The sequence below is a fragment of the Balaenoptera physalus genome (assembly GCF_965194825.1).
Source record: "Balaenoptera physalus genome assembly, chromosome: 7".
Taxonomy (NCBI): domain Eukaryota; kingdom Metazoa; phylum Chordata; class Mammalia; order Artiodactyla; family Balaenopteridae; genus Balaenoptera; species Balaenoptera physalus.
In genome coordinates, this window is record NC_138886.1 from 2,236,785 (window position 1) to 2,255,958 (window position 19,174).

Sequence of the window (19,174 nt, forward strand, 5' to 3'; positions counted from 1 at the left end):
TTATGCAGCCCCCCAAAGGCTCCCTCGTCATTCTTCATATCATACCTTGTTAGAACAAACATCCTTTTGGTTAAAAAGTAAGAAATCTCAGGTGGTGAGGATTTTACTTTTGCTTACAGCAAATGTAGGAGGGGGAAATAGACCCACGTGGTCTATGGCGGAGGGAACTGTTCGGATTCTAGGACCTCGTCCAGGGAGGAAGCAGGAGGGGAACGGAGACCCCCAGGGTTGCCTGGACAGATAGACACATGGGGTTAGTAAGTGTCAAGCTGGGGTCTGAAGCTATGTCTGCTCACATGGCTGGATGCCACCACAGCAAGCTTCTGGCTCACAGTCCAGGGCCTGGGGCTCCATCTCCTGCCAGCTCTGGTCCCCTCCCCTGGGGACTGCTGCAAGGTCAGATGCCAGACCCAGGTCCAGGACCTGTGGCAAATGTAGGGAGACCCCGGGTGCCGCCTTATCTATACCTGCGACTTCGTGTTTGGGTTTGGGCAAGACTGGAGTTGCTGCCACTCAAAATGTAGGATGCCCCCGACCCTGTCCTTGCCCTCCCACCCCAGCTGGCCAGAGCTTTGGATGTCCCCTGCATGCTCTGGCCAGTGTGGAAGAATTAGCAAGCCACTGACTGGACCCTGGGCAGCCGGTGGTCTGGGCGTGGTCACACGTCCTGCAGCCCTGGTTGGCATCTCAGGAGAAGGGCCCGAGAGAGGGGCTGGGGAGGTGGCACTGCAGGGCTCTGAATGGACCACAGCCTCTCCGTCTTGGGCTGGAATCTGGGGCCCCTCCTTTTACATGCCCCTCTTCCCCCAGCAGGGCATGGGACAGGCTGAGTTTGGCCCCCTGATATACCGGAGGGTGCGAGGTGGGCTTTGTGGGGTATGTGGTGAACGCTTGGGATGCGGTATTTGGTCCACCACACCCCATGCCCTTGGCAAATTGCTAAGTCTCTCCATGACTCAACTTTCTACCTGTAAAATGGGATGTCCGCCTTTCCAAACGTGGTTACAGGGCTAGACACGAAACGAGAAATAAGTTGTCACGGCCAAAGCTCAACAAGCGGGCGCCATGACCAGCACTGCTGCTGCTGTATGCCACTGGCTGCGGCCTAGGAGCAGACAAGCTGCTGGTCCCGGGAGAGAATGGGGTTGAGCGCTGGGATGGGTGTTCGAGGAGCCTGCTTTGAGAGCCTGTCCCCCAAGGGCAGCGTCCTGTTCTGAACTGGGAGCCCCGATGTCATCCCTGGGACCTCATGCATGCCGGCACTGTCACAGAACACGTGACTGGGAGCGTCTCCTGTTCCTCCCGGACACACCGCTGCCCGGGGAGGTGACGTCGCTTGAGATCCCTCCAGGACGAAGCAGCCTCTGTGGCGAGGGGCCTGAGCCTGGCCCCGGGTGAAAGATGGTCCCCAGGGAGGTCACAGCACCATTTCTCAATACCCACAGAGTGGCCAGGCAGGGGATGGGCAGACCTGCCCTGGGTGGCCCGAGGTGCAAAGTAGGACGAAAGAAGAAAGGAAGTGAGAAAGACAGATTTGGGCTCTGCTGAAAGGAAGCGCTCTCCTTTAGACGAGCCTGGCCGGGACTGGCATGAGTGGCCCCGACGCGGAGTGAGCTCCCCGTCACCGCAGAGGCACCAAGCTGGGCACAGGTGGCGCTCGGCAGAAGTGGTGGAGTCGGGTCCCTGCTGAACGGGACCCCCGCATGCTCTGTGGCCGGCTCTTCTCAAAATCTCACTGTGCCGGGTGCTGAGGCCGGGCCGGTGTTGGGGGCAGGGGTGGTTTACAAACCTTCCGTGGCCAACGGTGTCTGTGCAAACATCCACAATGTCACTGGCACACAGCAACTCTCCTGTGTCCTTGAACTTCAGCCATAGCAGCAAGCAATCTTTCTTTTCCTTAAAGACGCTCCTGGGAGCAATAGAAATGTAGGTGAATTGGTTTGGACTCTTAGCTTGAGTCTCAAGTGATGATTTCCAGCTGTTCTTGGCACCTCCTGGGCACAGGGTGAGGGGAGTGGAGCGGGCGGGCCCCGAGCTCACCCACCTCAGGCAGAGCAGGCCCACCTAGTTCAGTGTCGGGGTTTTCTGCTCCTTTTATTTAGAGGAAAGGCTCGGTTTGAAAGGGCTCAGTAAGAAGGTTTGAGAAGCACCGCGTTCAAGACTGATGTAGGGAGGCGGGTGTCCAGACGACTTGTGCTCTGATTCCCCTGCATCCCTGGGGGGTTCCCACTGTGGGGACGAGCATCAGGCTGAGGCCCAGAGAGTCTGACAGCGCTCACGTCACCCCACCAGCGAGAGACTGGGCTGGGACCAGAATTCCCGTCTCTCTTGATCAGGACCTGCTGTGTTTCCACTCGATGACGAGGAGGGAATGAATAATCAGGCACTTGCTGAGGGTCTACAAGTCCCTAAACTTGGACCTCCCTGGGCCCCAGAGCTGGTGTCTCTGAGGCCTGGAACATTCTGAGCAGACCTGGCCAGGAAGCCAGTCTCCCCCTCAGCGACGGCTAAAGACGACACAGCCCAGCGCTGGCAGAGAGGCACCAGTGATTGCAACCTGGCTCGTCCCTTACGGAAAAAAGAAAAAATCCCCATGTGGGCTGCTTCCCAGGCTGTTTCATTCCGTCCAGGGCTGGGGCTTGGAGAGGCAGGAGCCGCCGGCTTTCAGACACGCGCCGCTGGGAAGGGAGCACGAGGTGGCTGGGGCCCTTGGTTTATGGGGAAATCGATTTCCCTCTGGGGGAAGGGAGACCCCAGTGAGGAGGGTTCCGTCCCCTCCATCATTCAGGAAGGCTGGGTCCCTCTCTCTCTCTCTCACACACACACACACACACATTAGTAATAACAACCACCACAAACCCTAACCTCACCTGGGGACTTCACCAATGTTAACCCAATGTTAACACTCTCCCTGAGTCATCCTGACTCTTTGGCAGGGACCCACCCACTGTGTAGTGACTCTGGCCCATGTGCCAGCTCGGTACCGAGCACGGGGTGCAGGGGAGGAAGACCAGAGAAGCAGAAGGTGGAGCTGGGCGTCAAGGAATTAATAATTTTAGTTGAGGGCTGGCCCTTTACATACTGTCCCCGATGGGATTTATAGAGTACCAGGTATTTAATCACAATAATGATTAAAGAAAGTTTAAGAGGGAGTTTGATAAGGACTAGGTCATGCCATGGGAGGGCAGGGGGGATCTGAAGATCTAATATAACATCTGAGGAGTCTGGAAAGGGCTGGAATGGTTAGATTATCCATCCATCCACCCCACCAACCTACCCATCCATCCATCCATCCACCCACCCACCCACCCATCCACCCACTCATCCATCCATCCATCCATGGATGGGTAGTTGTTGAATGAATGAAAATGAGCGACACTTGGCTGGCTTTGCCTCTGTGCCTCTGTAAGGGCCAATCTGAGTTTATTCAAAACCCAGGGTTCGTGACACATAAACTGGGTGCCCAGCCTGGGCTGGATGGGGTGAGGGTGCAAAAACAAGAGGTCAGGCCACGGGACATGGACGGGGAGAGAGTTCAGATCCACAAAGCCATCCTCGCTGGGCTCCACCTGCAGACCTGTCAGCTGGTAAATGTCACTACCCCCTCCCCCCCACCCCCCTGATTTAAACCAGGAAGTGCTGAGCGGTCGGGTGACTCGCCCGTGGTCACATGGCCTGTCTGCCGGTCTCCAAGGTGCTCACAATTGGCTCACCTGGCCCTTCCTTTGTCCTGAACCCAGGGGTCATGTCAGGAAGCGCTGAGCGGTCGGGTGACTCGCTCATGGTCACATGGCCTGTCTGCCGGTCTCCAAGGTGCTCACAATTGGCTCACCTGGCCCTTCCCTTGTCCTGAACCCAGGGGTCATGTCGACATACGCCATGTGCGTCCGCTATGACGGCATCGAGGTGGATGACAGCTACTGTGATGCCCTGACCCGGCCCGAGCCCGTCCAGGAGTTCTGTGCAGGGAGGGAGTGCCAGCCCAGGTACCTGCCACCCAGGCCCCGAGCAGGGTGTGTGTGGGGGGCGGGAGGCGGGGGCCTGGGGCTCTGCTTTGCCCCTGGCTGGGGGAGCGGCAGGAGTCTGTACCTTGCTCCGTCACCCAGGCGGGCCGCAGGCCTGTGAGGGGGGCTGCACTGGCCTCCTGTCGGTCCCCGCGTGATTTCCCACGTTTTGCGGTAAAATCTGTCACCACGCTTTGCACACAGTGGGTGCTCAATCAATGACTCCCACCGCAGGTTGAGAACCATTCTGAACATGACCCTTTGCCCCTGCCGCCCCCAGGTCTACTCGGTGCCTCTAGAATTTTAAGAAGCCCAAAGGGATTATTCCCGAAATTCCAGGCTGATGGGTTTCCGGGCTGTGGGGGAGGCCCCATCTTCCTAGCCCCCCAGGCCTCCTGTCCTGCCTCACAGATGGTCCGAGGCTGAGCCCCAAGCATGTCCTCTTTCGGGTCATGATCATGATGGTCCCAAGATGAGCCCAAGGGTGCCCGGCCTTGGAGGCCAAGTGGATCCTTCTCTCTGACACAACCTCATACCCTCTTTTCTTCTGGCCTGCTGCATCCCGGGGCCTCTGCTCCATCCCGGGGCCTCTGCTGCATCCCGGGGCCTCTGCTGCATCCCAGGGCCTCTGCTGCATCCTGGGGCCTCTGCTCCATCCCGGGGCCTCTGCTGCATCCCGGGGCCTCTTCTGCATCCCGGGGCCTCTGCCGCATCCCGGGGCCTCTGCTCCCTGTGCGTTCGCTCCTTTGTGAGAAGCTGGGTGTGCGGCCATGGGGGTCTGCTCTTCCCCTCAGAGAGAGCCCCCATGGTGGGGCTCGGGGCTCCAGGACACTGAGGCAGGATCCCCAGTTGGAGGAAGAAGGGCGGCAGTGGCAGGAGGGGAAGGCACTCTGGGAGGAGGGCACAGCGTCAGCAAAGGAACAAGGCCGGGACTTTGTTTCCCTGAAGTGGCTGGAGGTGGTCTGGAGGTGAGAGCAGGTGGAGGCTACAGGGGCTCCTGGGCAGGCCGACCAAGCGCAGGCTCGGGTGCCCACTCACCACCCTACCCAGGTGTTTCCGACAGCAGGGGAGGCGGGGGTCGTCACGGCAACAGCTTCCCTATGGGGCCTGGCCAGCTTCCTGTCTGACAGCCCGTGGTGGATTTGGACCCCACGAGGGAAGGAGGAGCTGGGCCGTGGGATCCCGGCCGGCGGGAGGAGGGTGGGGGTCGCTGAAGGCCGTGCCCGTCCCGAGGCAGGTGGGAGACTAGCAGCTGGAGCGAGTGCTCGCGCACCTGCGGCGAGGGCTACCAGTTCCGCATCGTGCGCTGCTGGAAGATGCTCTCGCCCGGCTTCGACAGCTCCGTGTACAGTGACCTGTGCGAGGCGGCCGAAGCCGTGCGGCCCGAGGAGCGCAAGACGTGCCGGAACCCGGCCTGCGGGCCGCAGTGGGAGATGTCTGAGTGGTCAGAGGTGCGCATGCGCAGAGCGAGCCGGGCCGAGCTGGGAGGTGGGGGGGTCGGGGGGGTCGGGGGGGTGGGCCGCTGCGGGTGGGGTCGGGGGATTGGGGCGCTGGGGGCCGGGCGCAGGGCCCTTGCGCCGCTGATCGGGCAGCCGCGGCCCCGCCCTCACCCCGGCTTCCCCGCAGTGCACGGCCAAGTGTGGGGAACGCAGCGTGGTGACCAGGGACATCCGCTGCTCGGAGGATGAGACGCTGTGTGACCCCAACACCAGGCCTGTGGGGGAGAAGGACTGCACGGGGCCCCCTTGCGACCGCCAGTGGACAGTCTCCGACTGGGGCCCGGTGAGGGCGGGCGGGCAGGGGGGGCGGCGCTCAGAGGGTGTCCCCGCGCGATTACGAGGAATCAAAACCTTTATCCCAAAACAAGTGGTCACATCCCGATGCCCTTTTATAAGCTCCCTGTCTGTCTGTGTGTCTGTCTCTCTTGCCTCTTGCCTGGATGAGACGTTCAGATGCTCACTGGGGTCCCCTCTGTGTGCGGGGTGTACAGATGAGCTTTTCAGGTGTCTTAGGCATGCTTTTTTTCTCTGTGTGTTTTTCATTGAGCATGCAATCTTTCTGTAATTAGAACAGAAAATGTTATTTAAAACATGGTTACCATGGCAACTACTTCCCCTCCCCCCAGCTGTTCCTCTCTCTTGGGAATGATGTCTGGGGGACGTGGGAGGGGGCTCTGCCTCTAACCCCTGGTGTCCCCTTGCAGTGCAGTGGAAGCTGCGGGCAGGGCCGCATGATCAGACACGTGTACTGCAAGACCAGCGACGGACGGGTGGTGCCCGAGTCTCAGTGCCAGATGGAGACCAAGCCTCTGGCCATCCACCCCTGCGGGGACAAGAACTGCCCCGCCCACTGGCTGGCCCAGGACTGGGAGCGGGTGAGTGCCCCGAGCCCGAGCCGGGTGGCAGGGCCCCCTCCGTCTGGGAGACCATTTGGCCGAGAGCCAGGCGGCCAGAATGACAGACTGGTCAGACGAGGAACTAATTGGAAATTAGGACGACACAATTCACTAAACATTAATTCGAAATAGAAAAAAACAAAAAAGTAAGAAAACCGCTTAAAACTTCCCAAATCTAAATAGCAAATGTTCAACGAGGCATGCAGGGCTGGTATAGTTCCCATGACCCCATGTTCCTGAAAGATGGAAACCCAGGGTTGGGGGTCCTTCGGCTGTACTTGCTCTTGGCTCGTGGGCCCTGTACATCCCTTTGTTCTCACGACCCCTAGACCTGTCAAGGTCACCAACTTGCAATTTCAGACAAATTGTTCTCAACCACATTGCTTTCAACTGCTTGTTTCAGGCAGATCACTATTAGCTAAATCATCTCAAGTCAAATTGTCATTAACCGTTTTGTTTCACAACAGATGGTTTTATGCTAAATTGCTTGTCATCAAATCTGTTTGGGGCCACATGGTTATCGACCGGAGAGTTCTCAGCCAACTTGCCATTGATCTAAGCGTTTTCACCCACTTGCTATTGACCGAGACATTATCACTGGCCTGGCTCTGGGCTCTGTGTTCTGGTCCTCCTGGCTTCTGGCCTTTGACCCCTGACCCGGCCCCGTCTGTCACCCTGCCTCAGTGCAACACCACCTGTGGCCGAGGTGTGAAAAAGAGGCTGGTACTGTGCATGGAGCTGGCCAACGGGAAGCCGCAGACGCGCAATGGCCCCGAGTGCGGCCTGGCCAAGAAGCCCCCGGAGGAGAGCACGTGCTTTGAGAGGCCCTGCTTCAAGTGGTACACCAGCCCCTGGTCTGAGGTAAGCGCCTGGCTGGCCTCCGCTGAGGCCACCTGAGGCCAGGCCTGAGTTCTGGTCCTGCCAAAGTACCTCCTCTCCCGCCCCAAGTGCCCCTCACGTCCCCCCTCTCAGCCTCCGTCAGGGCTTTTCATCCCTGGAAAGATTGTCAGTGCTACCAAGTCAGCTGGTGCAAGAGCCACCTCCTCCAGGAAGTCCTCTCGGATCTCACCTCTGGGATCCCTGCCATGCTCGTCCTGGGCCTTTTTTGGGCCCAGGTCACTTCCGGCCTTGCACTGTAGCCTTTCAGTCGTGCATTTGACAGCACGTGTGCCTGACACCCAACACGGGGCAGACAGATCCCAGGTGGGTACTGGGACTGTGTGGGGCTGACTCAGATATGGCCTGGGCCCCGGGAGCCAGAGTCAAGGCAGGAGGGACACAGGGTTAGAGAGGCAGAGGGGATGGCAGGACGTGTGCACTGTGGGCAGAGGGAAGCCAGAAGGAATGGCCGCCGCTGCTCTGACACAGGCCTGGCCCCTCCACGGTCCTGTGGGCTCCTCGGCCTCAGGCTGGCAGGTGGCTTCGAGCCGAGATCTCTCTGCTCTCTACAGCCGGGAGCAGAACCCTCACCTCCCAGGCCCCGAGGCCCCTGTGGGTGGGCCGGTCCCAGCACTTTGCCAGATGGACTCCTTTCCTCTGCCCAACAGCACCACAGGAGGGGGCTTCTCTTCCCATCCCCCGGGGGAAGAAACCCAAGTTCAGAGAGAGAGCTGACCCCCAGCTCCTGGGGCATGAGCAGACATTGGACGCTGCTCCGGGCGGGCTGAGAGATCTGCAGAGTGAAGGGAGGCCCTGAACCGGTTCATCCCAACGAGAGCAGGGCAGGGCGGGCCCTGAGGTGCGTGGGGCTGGCCTGAGGAGGGGGAGCAGCCCTGGTCCGCAGACCCCACCCCGCCCCAGTTCCCTGGCCGAGCAAAGGGGGCCCATTAACTTCTGCTTTTGCTCTTCTGGCGCCTGTCCTGTGGAGGCCTCCCGGCGGGATCCCAGGGCGCCCGGGGGCCTGCTAGCATCCTTCAAGCCTTTCTTACAGCATAGGGGCGGTCACGTCTAGACTTGGGTGTCTACTGATTCACACCATGTCCCCGATATCTCCTTAGCAGCACCACCAGTCCTGTGCCTCACATCCCCTCTGCGCTTAGTGGCGCTGTAGCTTCCAGGGGGAGCAAGTGGGGAGGCCCACGGTGGTCTTTGCACAGGAGCCTGGGAGCATTGGGGGAGGGGCACCCCCTGTGTTGCCCCGATGATGGTGGGTGGGCAAGGGGTGACCGGCCCGTGGGAATGTGGCCCTCTGTCGTTTTGTCCCTGGCTGGGGTGATGTCTGCTTCCCCTGTGTCTGCCCCCTCCCGGGATGGGGGCTTTAGTAAGAGTGCGTCCTCCCCGCTGTCCCGTCTACTCGGGTGCAGAGGTGTGTTCCCTCTGGGGCTGAGGGACAGCCAGAGGCTCCTCAGGGCACCCATCCAAGGCTGACTGTTACCTGTGCTTGGTGCCTCCAGACTGGGCCAGCCCCCCAAGCTGGGAGCGGGCATCGGCCAGGCAGCCCTCCCTGTGCCTCTGCAAACAGAACCAGAGGGTGGGCCCAGGGCCAGGGCCTCCCACCCCAGACCCCGCTCAGGAAACCGAGGGCTCGGGTCCCAGACGTGCCTGGGTGACGTGGGGTCACCCACATCAGGGGCAGCCAGAGGGAGCCACCGCCTGTCGGATCTTGGCAGGAGGACGGCGGGGTAACTGGGGTCAGCAGATGGCCCTGGCGTTTTGGGTAGCTCAGCGGGGTTTTCCAAGGGGAACATCTGGAGTGGGAGCCGAGGGTGAGGGTGGTGGCTTTGGAAGATGCATTTAATTGGTCCACTACAAACACAGCTTTTTATTGGAGTGGGAAACCAGCGCTCTCCCTGGGCCGTGGCCCCGTGTGTCCTGAGCATTCTGTAGCACAGGACCCAGGAAAGCTAGAACCGAAGGACCCACCCGGCGGGGGGCGGGGGCGGGGGGTGATAGTTGAGAGAGGAGAGGGCCACACCCTCACCGTGCAGATGGGGAAACGGAGCAGCACCGGGGGGCGGGGGTGGGACGAGCGTCAGCATCTGCCGGCTGCCAGCCAGTGCCCTTCTGTGTGTCCCGTGTCAGTTGAGACCCAGCAACCTGGTGAGAGGGGTGGGATTCCCCCGCCTCTGGCCAGAACCCTCGCCCCGCCGGTGGGGGCTTTGGCCATGCCATCTCTCCCCGATCAGTGCACCAAGACCTGTGGGGTGGGAGTGCGGATGCGAGACGTGAAGTGCTACCAAGGGACCGACATTGTCCGAGGCTGCGACCCGCTGGTGAAGCCCGTTGGCAGACAGGCCTGTGACCTGCAGCCTTGCCCCACGGAGCCCCCAGGTGAGGGGGGAGAGGCTGAGGGCGGGGCAGGGGCTTTCCAGGGAGAGCAGAGGCTGAGGCTGAGCCAGCGCCTGCGGGAAGCGCAGGCATCCGTCAGGGTGACCGGGAGGGTCTAGCGGCTACAGAGACCAATGCATGTCGGGGAGTGAAGGTTCCCTCCTGGAGTGGCTGAGCCCAGGCTGGGAGGTGAGGGTGGGAAGGGTGGCAGGTGAGAGCTGACTGGAGCGTGGGATCCCCAGGAGCCATGCCAAGACCTGCACTTTGGAAAGAGCATCCGGCTTCAGAAGATGGGAGGGCAGCTGTGGGGCAGGGGACCAGGGATCCAGGAAGACTCAGCCAGAGCCCCCTCGAGCTGGGCACGCAGGAGCAGGGAGGCGAGGGGCTGAAGCAGGGTCTCTGGCTCGGGCACCTGGAAGATGCATGAGGGTTCTAGGCTCCGAGGGGGCACCAGGGCCAGGTGATGAGCTCTGCTTTGGACCTGCTGAGTGGAGGGGGCACCTGTGGGCCTCCTGGGGATGTTCAGGCCTCTGGGGGTGAGATCGGTGGCTCCTCCAAATCCTGGCCCCTGGCATTACACTTGGTGGGGTCTGTGACATCCCTGGAGTGGGACGGAGGCAGGAAAGGAGTGGCAGAGAGGTAGAACTCAAGGAGAGGAGGCGGAGGGGTGGGGTGGGCGGGGGTCCTGTCGAGTCGTCACCCCTGACCGCCTCCTGATGCCCTACGCCACCCGCCGTGTCCCTTCCCCAGACGACAGCTGCCAGGACCAGCCGGGCACCAACTGCGCCCTGGCCATCAAGGTGAACCTCTGTGGCCACTGGTACTACAGCAAGGCGTGCTGCCGCTCCTGCCGGCCCCCCCACTCCTAGGCCCGGCAGCCGCCCCTCAGAGACCGAGCACCATCCCTGGGGCCGCAGCAGCCCCTCCACGGACACCCTCCCTGCAGGGCGCCCCGGCTGTGAAGACGTGACACTGAGCCCCTGCTCTCTCCCCGGGCAGGAGAGCCCCTCCCCTGCCCCCCACCCCCGAGCGCGCCCTCGGCCCTCCCAGGACAGAGCCGGGAGGACTGGCGCGTTTGTGGTTCCCACGCGGGGGCCTGGGAACATCCTCCAGCCCTCCAGGGCTGTGGGGGTGAGGAGAGGGGACGGGCAGCCAGGGACACGGGGCGCCTGGGATCCTGACGCTGTTCAGGTGACTCTTTCCGGAGGAGTTTTAACCTCACGACGTAGCATCGCTCGCCTCCCCGACACGAAGCTCTGGGCACGGAGGGACCCGCCGCACTTTACACCTGGGAAGAGGCATCGTTCTCACGGCCCCATGGCTGTGTTGTCGTCCGTCAGTACTCTCTGTATGTTAATAAAGTGGTCCTATTTATGGCGGCATCGTGGGGTCTCCGGGGCTCTGCCAGGCAGGGTGGGGTGGCCGTGAGGCTTCGGGAGCTGGGGTCGCCGTCCAGCTCGCCCATTCGGAAGGATCTGCTGCGGCCTCAGGTCTGGGACCAGGTGGGGCTGGGGGCCGGGCTGCAGCGTCTCCCTGAGGAGATGACAGGGGAGAGCGGACAGAGGGTGACAAAAAGAGTGGGTGGCCTGCGGGGAGGGGTCTCAGGGGCATCAGGACTCAGGCGCTGGAGTCAGAACCGAGCCAATCTCGCACCTCCCAACTGCCGTGGGGCTTGGGGGACGGCGGAGCCCAAGGGAACTCCCTCACCCGAACCACGGGAGGAAGAGGTGGGGCAGGCAGGGCGGGAGGCGTGGTGCGGGCCCACATGGAGCGCTCAGGAAGTAGCCATCACTACTGTTTCTGGGCCTCTTAGAAGGGCTACTTAATCTGGACTTGTGGGTGCCGGGACACAGGAGGGCTTCCCAGGGGAGGTGATGTTTAGGCTGGTCCAGCCGCAGGAGTTCTTCCAGATGAAAGCTGGGGGCGGGGGGGGGGAATGTAGAAACGGAAAGCTTCCAGGGAGAGGGGGGGGTGCGGAGGATGCTGAAAGCACCTTGGTTTGGCTGCAGCGGAGGAGGGACGATGTGGGTGTCCACCCGCCGAGGGACAGCAGGCTGGCACAGGGCCGAGGATGCCGCAGGGAGGGTCTCCTTTGGGGACAGGGAGCAGGGAGGTGAGGGGCTACCTTACTGCTTCCCCAGGATGCGGGGCCAGCCTGCCCCCAGACTGGGACCAGAGCAGGGTCCACCGCAGTGTTGAGGACGGCATCCAGGGGGCTGCAGGTGGGTGAGTGGCTCTGCAGGTTCGCTGGGGCCTGTGGGGTGAGCTCCCTCAAGGTCAGCGGCTCCGTTCCGGTAGAGGTGGGTCGCCGCGCTGCAGGGGTCTGGGGCTCCCTGACACACCACACTGCTGTGCCGTCATTTCCCCCCACCCCCATCTTTCCTCTCCTTATGACCTTCCTCCCCCATCCTCCTTTCCACCAGCACTTTTTGTGCGCATCCTGTATGCCAGGGTCTGTCCCCAGTGCGTGACCAGCGCTGCCTCTTTAACCCTAAGAGCCCTGTGGAGTCGGTATCATTGTCACCCACTGTGTTGATGCTAAGACCCAGGCCCAGAGAGGTCAGTCACTTGCCCCAGGTGGCTCAGCCTGTCACCCCCCACCCACCCTCCAGGAGCTCAGGGTTTAAGCCAGTGGCTTCCAATCATGGAAGACTGACACATCCACCCCGGGAAAATCAAAACCAAACATGGCGGCGGCCGGGCGCCTTTGGGCAGTGCCTTGACCCCTGGGGCTGGACGGGAGAGAAGGCCGACTCTGCCCGGTGCTGGGCTGGACACGGCCCCTCCCAGGAAGTGCCGCAGAGGGGTCTGGGCTGGCCTGGAATGTCAGGCAGACCAAAGACAGCGCATGGTGTCAGGAGTTTTATTGGCTCTCGATTCTGTCAGGGAGTAGGCAGCTCCCCGCAGGTCCCCACGGTGGAGCTGGGGGAGTTCGGATGGATGGGTGCGTGTGGATGTCAAATGGATCTAGGAATCTACACAGAGGCCAGAGACCAGAAAAGGAAATAGGAGACTGAACAGAACAGCCACAGGAAGTGCCACCTCCTGACCCTCACCACCCCCCCCCCGCCCCCACCCACCCCGCCAAGCTAACGCATCAGAAACAAACTCATGGGGTTTGACAAAGGAAGGGGAAGCTTGGGGCTGAATTCCATTAGCGAGTCCAAACTGAGGCAGGAGGAGAAAGGAAGAAGGGGGGGGAATCGACGATGCCGAAAATAGTAAGCCTTCCTAACTCTGCTCACGTCCGGAGTCACAGCTCAGCAGCACTTTGGAGAAAGAACAAGAAGTGCGGTGCTCAGGCCGCCCACAGTTCGGGGACAGCCACGTGCCCCAGAGGTTTGTCTTTCAGGAAGGTGGCTTAGCTGGGGAGCCCGGTCCGTCTTCCTGGGCAGACGGGGCTGCCCTCCCAGGGTGAGGGCTGGCGCTATGGCTGGGCCCAGAGGCAGAGAGAGCCCGGGAGAGGGCAGCGGACTCTGGGGGCCATGCTGCCGAGAGGAAACGGTGCCTCTGCGTGGACGGGGCTGCGTTCCCCGCGGGCGGTGCCCCTGGGTTTGGGGCATTTCTCTGGCTGGACGGGGGGGGAGCCCCTAGCCCTGCGGGGAGCGTGCACACGGGGTCGGAGCAGGGAAGGGGCAGCCTGAGGCCTTGCTCCCAGGTCCTCCTGAGAAACTGGGCAGGTGACAGAGCTCGGGGTCTATGCCCCGGGGCACGAAAGCAGGAGGGCTCCGGGGGGGCTGAGGCCCAGGAGTGGGAGGGCCCGTCCCAGGTCTCACAGGGAGTCAGTGGGTCATTTAGCCCCTGGTCCATGGCTCTGTCCGCCCCACCACATCAGGGCTGAAGACCGGACTGGGTATTTTAGTGTGGACACTCCCGAAACCGGGGGAGCAGCCCACGGCCTCCTCCCCACTCCATTTTCACCAAAAAGCCAGTCGGGGCCTGTGCATCCCAAGGGAGCTCCCCCTTCTAGGGAGATCTGCGCCGTGGGGGGGGGGGGCGACCCAGCTCAATCAACCAGTGTCTCAGCCGGCCGGGCGCTTAAAGCCAGGGTGTGTGTGGGGGAGGGGTGGGGGGAGGCCCTGTTCTGGGACGGGGTACTTGGTCCCCAGTCGCCAGGCAAGGCTTGTGCTGCAGGGCCCCTAGCATCGCGGCTACCACCCCTTCCTTGAACAAGTAGGTAGACTGAGGCCCAGGGAGGGCCAGGCGGTGAAGCCAGAGATGGCCGACTTGCTGGGGCTGAGACGGAGGCCACCTTCCACCGTCCCCTCCCTAATGGCAGCACTGGTATCGGCAGCCTGGCGTCTATGCGCCAGAGCCCTACCTCGCTCTGCAGCCTGCCACCCGGATGCTACCGCTCCCCTGTGCCCGCATCATGCCCGCCTCCCTTCCAGACCCAGGCCCCGGTGGCCACTACCCGGGGCGGCCACGCTACTTTCACTGGGTCTGATCCCCGCAGTGAGCCCCGGAGCTCCCCAGCGGGCCCCCGTGATGACGCGGGTGTGAGGAAAGCTGGGCCGAGCCCGGGTCCGGGCCCAGGGCCAGGCTGGGACGCCGTGGGGACCCCACCATGGTCTCAGGACCCGTCGGCGGCCGGGGGCGCCCTCAGACGTCGGTGCTGGTGCTGCGGCTCCGGGAGAAGGCCTCCCGCATGGCCGAGAGGCGGTTGGGGTTGAGGGCCTGCAGGGCCCCGAAGCTCCCAGGCGGCAGCGCCACGTCCTCCCGGCTGACGCTCTTGTAGGCGACGCGCTCCCCGCCGTTGCGCACGCCCTCGTCCTCCTGCAGGAAGAAGGTGGGCGGCTCGTAGTGGGAGCAGCTGCGGCAGAGGGTGCGGGCCTGCGGGGACCTCTGGCTGAAGGAGACGGAGGTGGCCGGGTAGAGCGCCGGCCCGTTGGTCAGCACAAGGCTGCGGTTCGAGTGCAGCGGGGGCAGGTGCGAGTGCACGGCGAAGTCGGGCTCCTCCTCGTCCTCCTCCGACTCCTCCTTCTTGCAGCAGTAGTACTGCGGGCAGAGGGCCACTGTGACCGCCAGCTCCCCAGCCACCCTCGCCACACGCGTGCGGCACCCAGAGGGTGGCCGGGATGCACCCGGCTCAGACACCCGTGTCCCTGTCACCACCACTTACGGGAGCTCGTAATCCAGGCACCCCGGACTCCTGGGATCCCTAAGTGAGGGATTCGCTCGTTTCAGCCCACAGCAACCGGGGGCAGGTGCAACGACCAACTCCATTTTGCAGGTGGGGAAACTGAGGCACAGGGGGGGTTCAGGCAGCCTGGAAGCGGCAGAGCTGGGATTCGAGCCCAGGCAGTCTGGTCCCAATCGAGTTCCAGGGCACCAAGCCGTGCTGCCTTGCCCTACGTACGTGGCTTCCTCTCCTCTCTCAGGAAGAAAGGTGCGGGGGACCTAGGACAGCCCTAGAGTGTGGGTGGGGCAGGGAGTGCACAGGTGGTGGAGTAGCACAGCCCAAGGGCTCACCCCTGCTCCCCGCTTGGCAGCTGTGTGACATCGGCAAAGGCCCTTACCCTCTCTGAGCCTCAGCGGACTCACTTCACAGGGAGCCGTCATCACTGAGCCCTCACAGGTGGAGTCCGGGGGTGCCGTCTGCCTTGCACCTTCTTGGAGACCTGACTCTTCCGCCTTCCTGGGCCCTGACTCCCTCCCTCTGCAGGGCTCCCTCCGGGCTTCCCTCCCCCACCCCACCCCCTACCCCCAGCTCCCAGAGTACCTGGAGCCGGCAGTAGCACAGAACCGCGATGATGCAGAGCAGAATCACAGTCGCCAAGATGCCGCCGGTGATGACCACAGTTCCGGCTGTCATCCGCCCCCTCCTCCATCAACAGCCTGCAACACACACCACCAGCCTCACCACACTGTCAGCTCACTGCAGAAGGAAGCTGTTCTCGGTTAGGAGGCTGAGGAAGCGCTCCGAAAGGGAAAACAGAACACCCCACTGCATGCAGGAGGCAGGGGCTGGGCCTGGGGGTCGGGCGGGACATCCCCCTCTGCCTCTGCCTCTGCCAGCAGTTTCCACCTCTGTAGGAGGTGATGCGAACAGCACACGCCCTCGCTCTCGGGCTTCCGTGAAGGTTTCTTGAGCACGTATGTGAGCGCTCAGCCTAGCACACGTCCAGCCTGGGCGACAAGCTCACGCGTTTGAAAATTCACCCAAATGCAGGCAGGCTGAACGTGTGGTTCTGTAACCTGCTCTGTCACTTCACCAGCTCATCCTTATTTTTCCTTATCATTAAATCTTCTTCTGTAACATAATTTCGAACCATATTCCATTTTATAACATAACCGATCCCTTTTCTTTAAAATTTCAAATGGCCAGTAAAATACACATGACATAAAATTTACCATCTTAACCATTTCTAAGTGTACAAGTCAGCAGTGTTAAGTATATTCACTTTGTTTGCAACCGACTTCCAGAACTTTCTCATCTTTCAAAACTGAAAACCAAACTCCTTTTTGGTGTTTAGGCTGTTGACATTAAAAAACAAATCTTAAGCCAATGTTTCCATAAATGTTTGCGTAGCTAAAAACTGAAGCCATTTGAAGTGCAGGACCGACTTCAATGACCTGTCCAGGATAAATTCTTAGAAGTGGGATTTCTAGGCCTAAGGATGTGCCCCTCGTAAACTACTGTGGAAAATTTCAAACACACACAAAGTAGAGAGAATGGACAAGGCTGTCACCAGTGGTGCTCTTGTGAGCGCTGTCTGGCCGGGTGCTGATAAACTAGTTCTTGGAGTGAAAGCACCTTGACCTGTAGCATTTGCTGATGCTTGTGCTGTAAATATTCTCACTGTGGCCCATTTCAAGTGACGAGGCTTTAATAACCGGCTCGCCGTATCCCTGGACGGTTAACAATCATCTCTCAGGCACCAGTTGTTGCTGAGCACGCCCTGCCTCAATTTCCATCCCCTACCTTTTTTTTTCCGCCAGGGGAATAGCATGGCACGGGCGATTGAGTTCACTAAAGGAAATCCCGGAGTGTATTAGTTTACTCATAAATGCTTCAGTGCAGAATCTGACAGGTGAGGACCTTTAAAAAACCTCCAGTCGTCTCCGCAATGTCTTTTTACAGTTGGTTTGTTCAAACCAGGATCCGGTTTGGCTCTTTTGACTGTAGAATAGTTCCCATCCACTCTCGCCCCTCCCCGCCCCATGCTGTTTATAGAAGAAACTGGGTCATTTATCTTACAGAATTTTCCATGTACTAGAACTGGCTGCATTTCTCCCCGCACCATTTCATATGTTCCTCTATCATGGTTTTGCCCTCTAAACTGGCTTCCTATCATTTCACCTTCAGGGCCCCACGCTGTCCTTCTTGTCGTGATGTTGAGATCTGCCAGTGGGTTCAGCCGCTGTCAGCCCAATCCTCCCACCGTAAAATTCTCCATCAGCCTTCCACCTCATCCTTTTAGCAGCCGCTGGAAATCATAGCCTACGGCTGTTATTTCATTAGGAGTTGCAAATAGCGACTTTTCAAATGCTATCATTTCTTCTGCACGTATCAGCTCTGGTTCTTCTCTAAAGAACCTTCCCCATTACCTATCCGGTAATATTAAAGGACAGTCTGCAGAGGAAAGGCATAGACGCTCAGTTCGTAACTTTTTCAATTTTCAAAATAAGTTGGCGCCCCATGAGGTTTGTGGTTGTTTTACAGTATCATTGTGATCTCACTGGCTTATATACATCTGATGTGTTTTAAGCCACTGCAGTCACTATTCTTTTTGATGTTCAAATGATCCCACTGGGACCGTGGGTTTGGAAGCACCTCCAAGTTGACTCCGGCGTCATTTTGGTGGGACCCCACTAACCCTTGATGGCATGTTGCTTTTAGGCATAAGATGTCCCAGCTTATCTCCTGGGACACCCTGGTTCTCTTGCTGGGAAGTGGTTCTAGAGAACACAGTCTGGGCACTAGGGGTGCTAGCTGCTCCTGGGTTTCCAGGCTTTTCTGGTGGCCAGAGCTCAGAAAGACTTTTTTTTTTTTTAAGGAAGAGAAAAATGAACATGAGTTTATACTGATGTTTCCATTTAAAATTAGAGATGAAAGGGTTTTTACATGTTAAAATATGATGTCTTTGTGACTTTTACAGTGCAAATTTTATTTCCTAATAACATGCACTTCATTATTTGCTTTTTCCCATCATATATAATAATTTAAAAGAAGTGTTACCAATGTTTTTATTAACAAGTCTACCGAATGGAATTTGATATTTATCTGTTATTTTTTTTTGTTCTTGTCCCCTTAGGGATGTGTAGTAAAAAGATTGTTTCAAAGTCACTTGAAATAATTCTTAGTATGGTTTTCTTTCCACCACCTTGATATTCAGGTTCATTTATTCTAGTTAGTCTTTACTTTCTTCAAAAAAAACTGATTTAGCTTTGCTCTTTAATTGTAGAAAACGTTTGGTTCCAAAGTCAAAAGCATAAAACCAGGTGCATTCAGAGAGGTCTTGCTTCCTCCCTGCCCACCCCCCAGCCGCCGCCCACCCTACTCTGCCCAGAAGTAACCATTTCACTTAGTTCTGGGTTTATCCTTCCATTGCTTCTTTCTAAAACTATAAGCAAATATAGATTTCCTTCTCCTCCTAAGCGAAAGTGGCATTCTATCTACACCCTCCATACCTTCCCTTTTCACCCAGTAGTCTCTCCCCAGATATACCACGTTTCCCTAGGGGTGAGACTATCCCCAGGGGCCCCTAGAGCTCGCCCCGCTGCGTGGAGGGGCCCCACTCACTCAGTCAGGCCCTGCGGGCCGGGATTTGCGTTACTTCCCACGTCTTGCAATTACAGGAACGTGCAGTGAAGAGCTTTGTGGTGTGCACGTTTCTAAAGCTGTTGATAAGCCTTGCCAAAGACTTGCTGGAATTTGGGCCGATTTTTTCTCTTCCAGGAATGTGTGAGAAGAACTGACAGACGGGGTTTTCGTTGGGAGACTCAGGGGGTCTGGGCGGTCGGTGGGTCAGGAGTGAGGGAGGCGGAGCCCCGCCTGGTGAGACTGGCTGCTCAGTGGTTCCCCGCAGGCTCGTCTGCAGGGTCAAGTGGCCGGGCAGGGACGCCGGGGACGCCGGTCTATAGGTGGAGGAGGACGTGGACGTGTGCTCACAAGGTGGGGGGGGGGGCGTCTTGCGTCAGAGGCACAGCTGTGATGGGAACCAAGACCCTGAGCAGACAGACAGATGGACTGAAAGGTAGATCCAGACAGGCCCAAAGCGACGAGACAACGAGACCCAGACTCACAGACAGCTCCAAATTCAGAGAGACAGAGGTGCAGACAGGCAGATCCAGACAGCTGGACCAACAGGGCCCGGTCAGGAAGACACAGTGCAGGCCACACAGACAGAGCAGGAGCCCCAGGGACCCCTGCATTTCTGGGCGCCCTGCCGGGCAGCTCCGACCTTCCTCGGCCCCCAGGGTGGCTGAGGCCAGCTGGCCCACCAGCCCTGCCAAAGGTGCAGGCCGACCGGGGCCGGATCCAGGGAGCTGGGTGTGCAGAGGA

At 59.6% G+C, this 19,174-nt stretch overlaps 2 protein-coding genes across 6 annotated transcripts in view; one reads left to right on the top strand and one right to left on the bottom strand.

Annotated features, from left to right (window-relative positions):
* The window catches only part of ADAMTSL2 (ADAMTS like 2), a 35,083-nt gene extending 24,419 nt beyond the window's left edge, over positions 1-10,664 (top strand). For 3 of the 5 annotated variants that reach the window (XM_082469438.1, XM_082469440.1, XM_082469441.1), the window contains exons 13-19: positions 3,860-3,986; positions 5,242-5,455; positions 5,631-5,786; positions 6,208-6,378; positions 7,084-7,260; positions 9,525-9,669; positions 10,417-10,664. In XM_082469438.1, the coding sequence (XP_082325564.1) occupies positions 3,860-3,986; positions 5,242-5,455; positions 5,631-5,786; positions 6,208-6,378; positions 7,084-7,260; positions 9,525-9,669; positions 10,417-10,535 (1,109 nt within the window). In that variant the 3' untranslated portion in view covers positions 10,536-10,664. Of the gene's footprint in view, positions 1-3,859; positions 3,987-5,241; positions 5,456-5,630; positions 5,787-6,207; positions 6,379-7,083; positions 7,261-9,524; positions 9,670-10,416 lie in introns of those variants that run through there. The other 2 variants (XM_082469439.1, XR_014265710.1) reach the window with 2 other exon arrangements.
* Positions 10,665-12,739: 2,075 nt separating this feature from the next.
* FAM163B (family with sequence similarity 163 member B) overlaps positions 12,740-19,174 on the bottom strand; it is a 31,118-nt gene continuing 24,683 nt past the window's right edge. Inside the window, exons 2-3 of the mRNA XM_082469456.1 lie at positions 15,389-15,504; positions 12,740-14,664 (exon numbers count right to left, since the gene is read on the bottom strand). Coding sequence (XP_082325582.1) covers positions 14,269-14,664; positions 15,389-15,481 — 489 coding nt within the window. The 5' untranslated portion in view covers positions 15,482-15,504 and the 3' untranslated portion in view covers positions 12,740-14,268. The remainder of the gene's footprint in view (positions 14,665-15,388; positions 15,505-19,174) is intronic.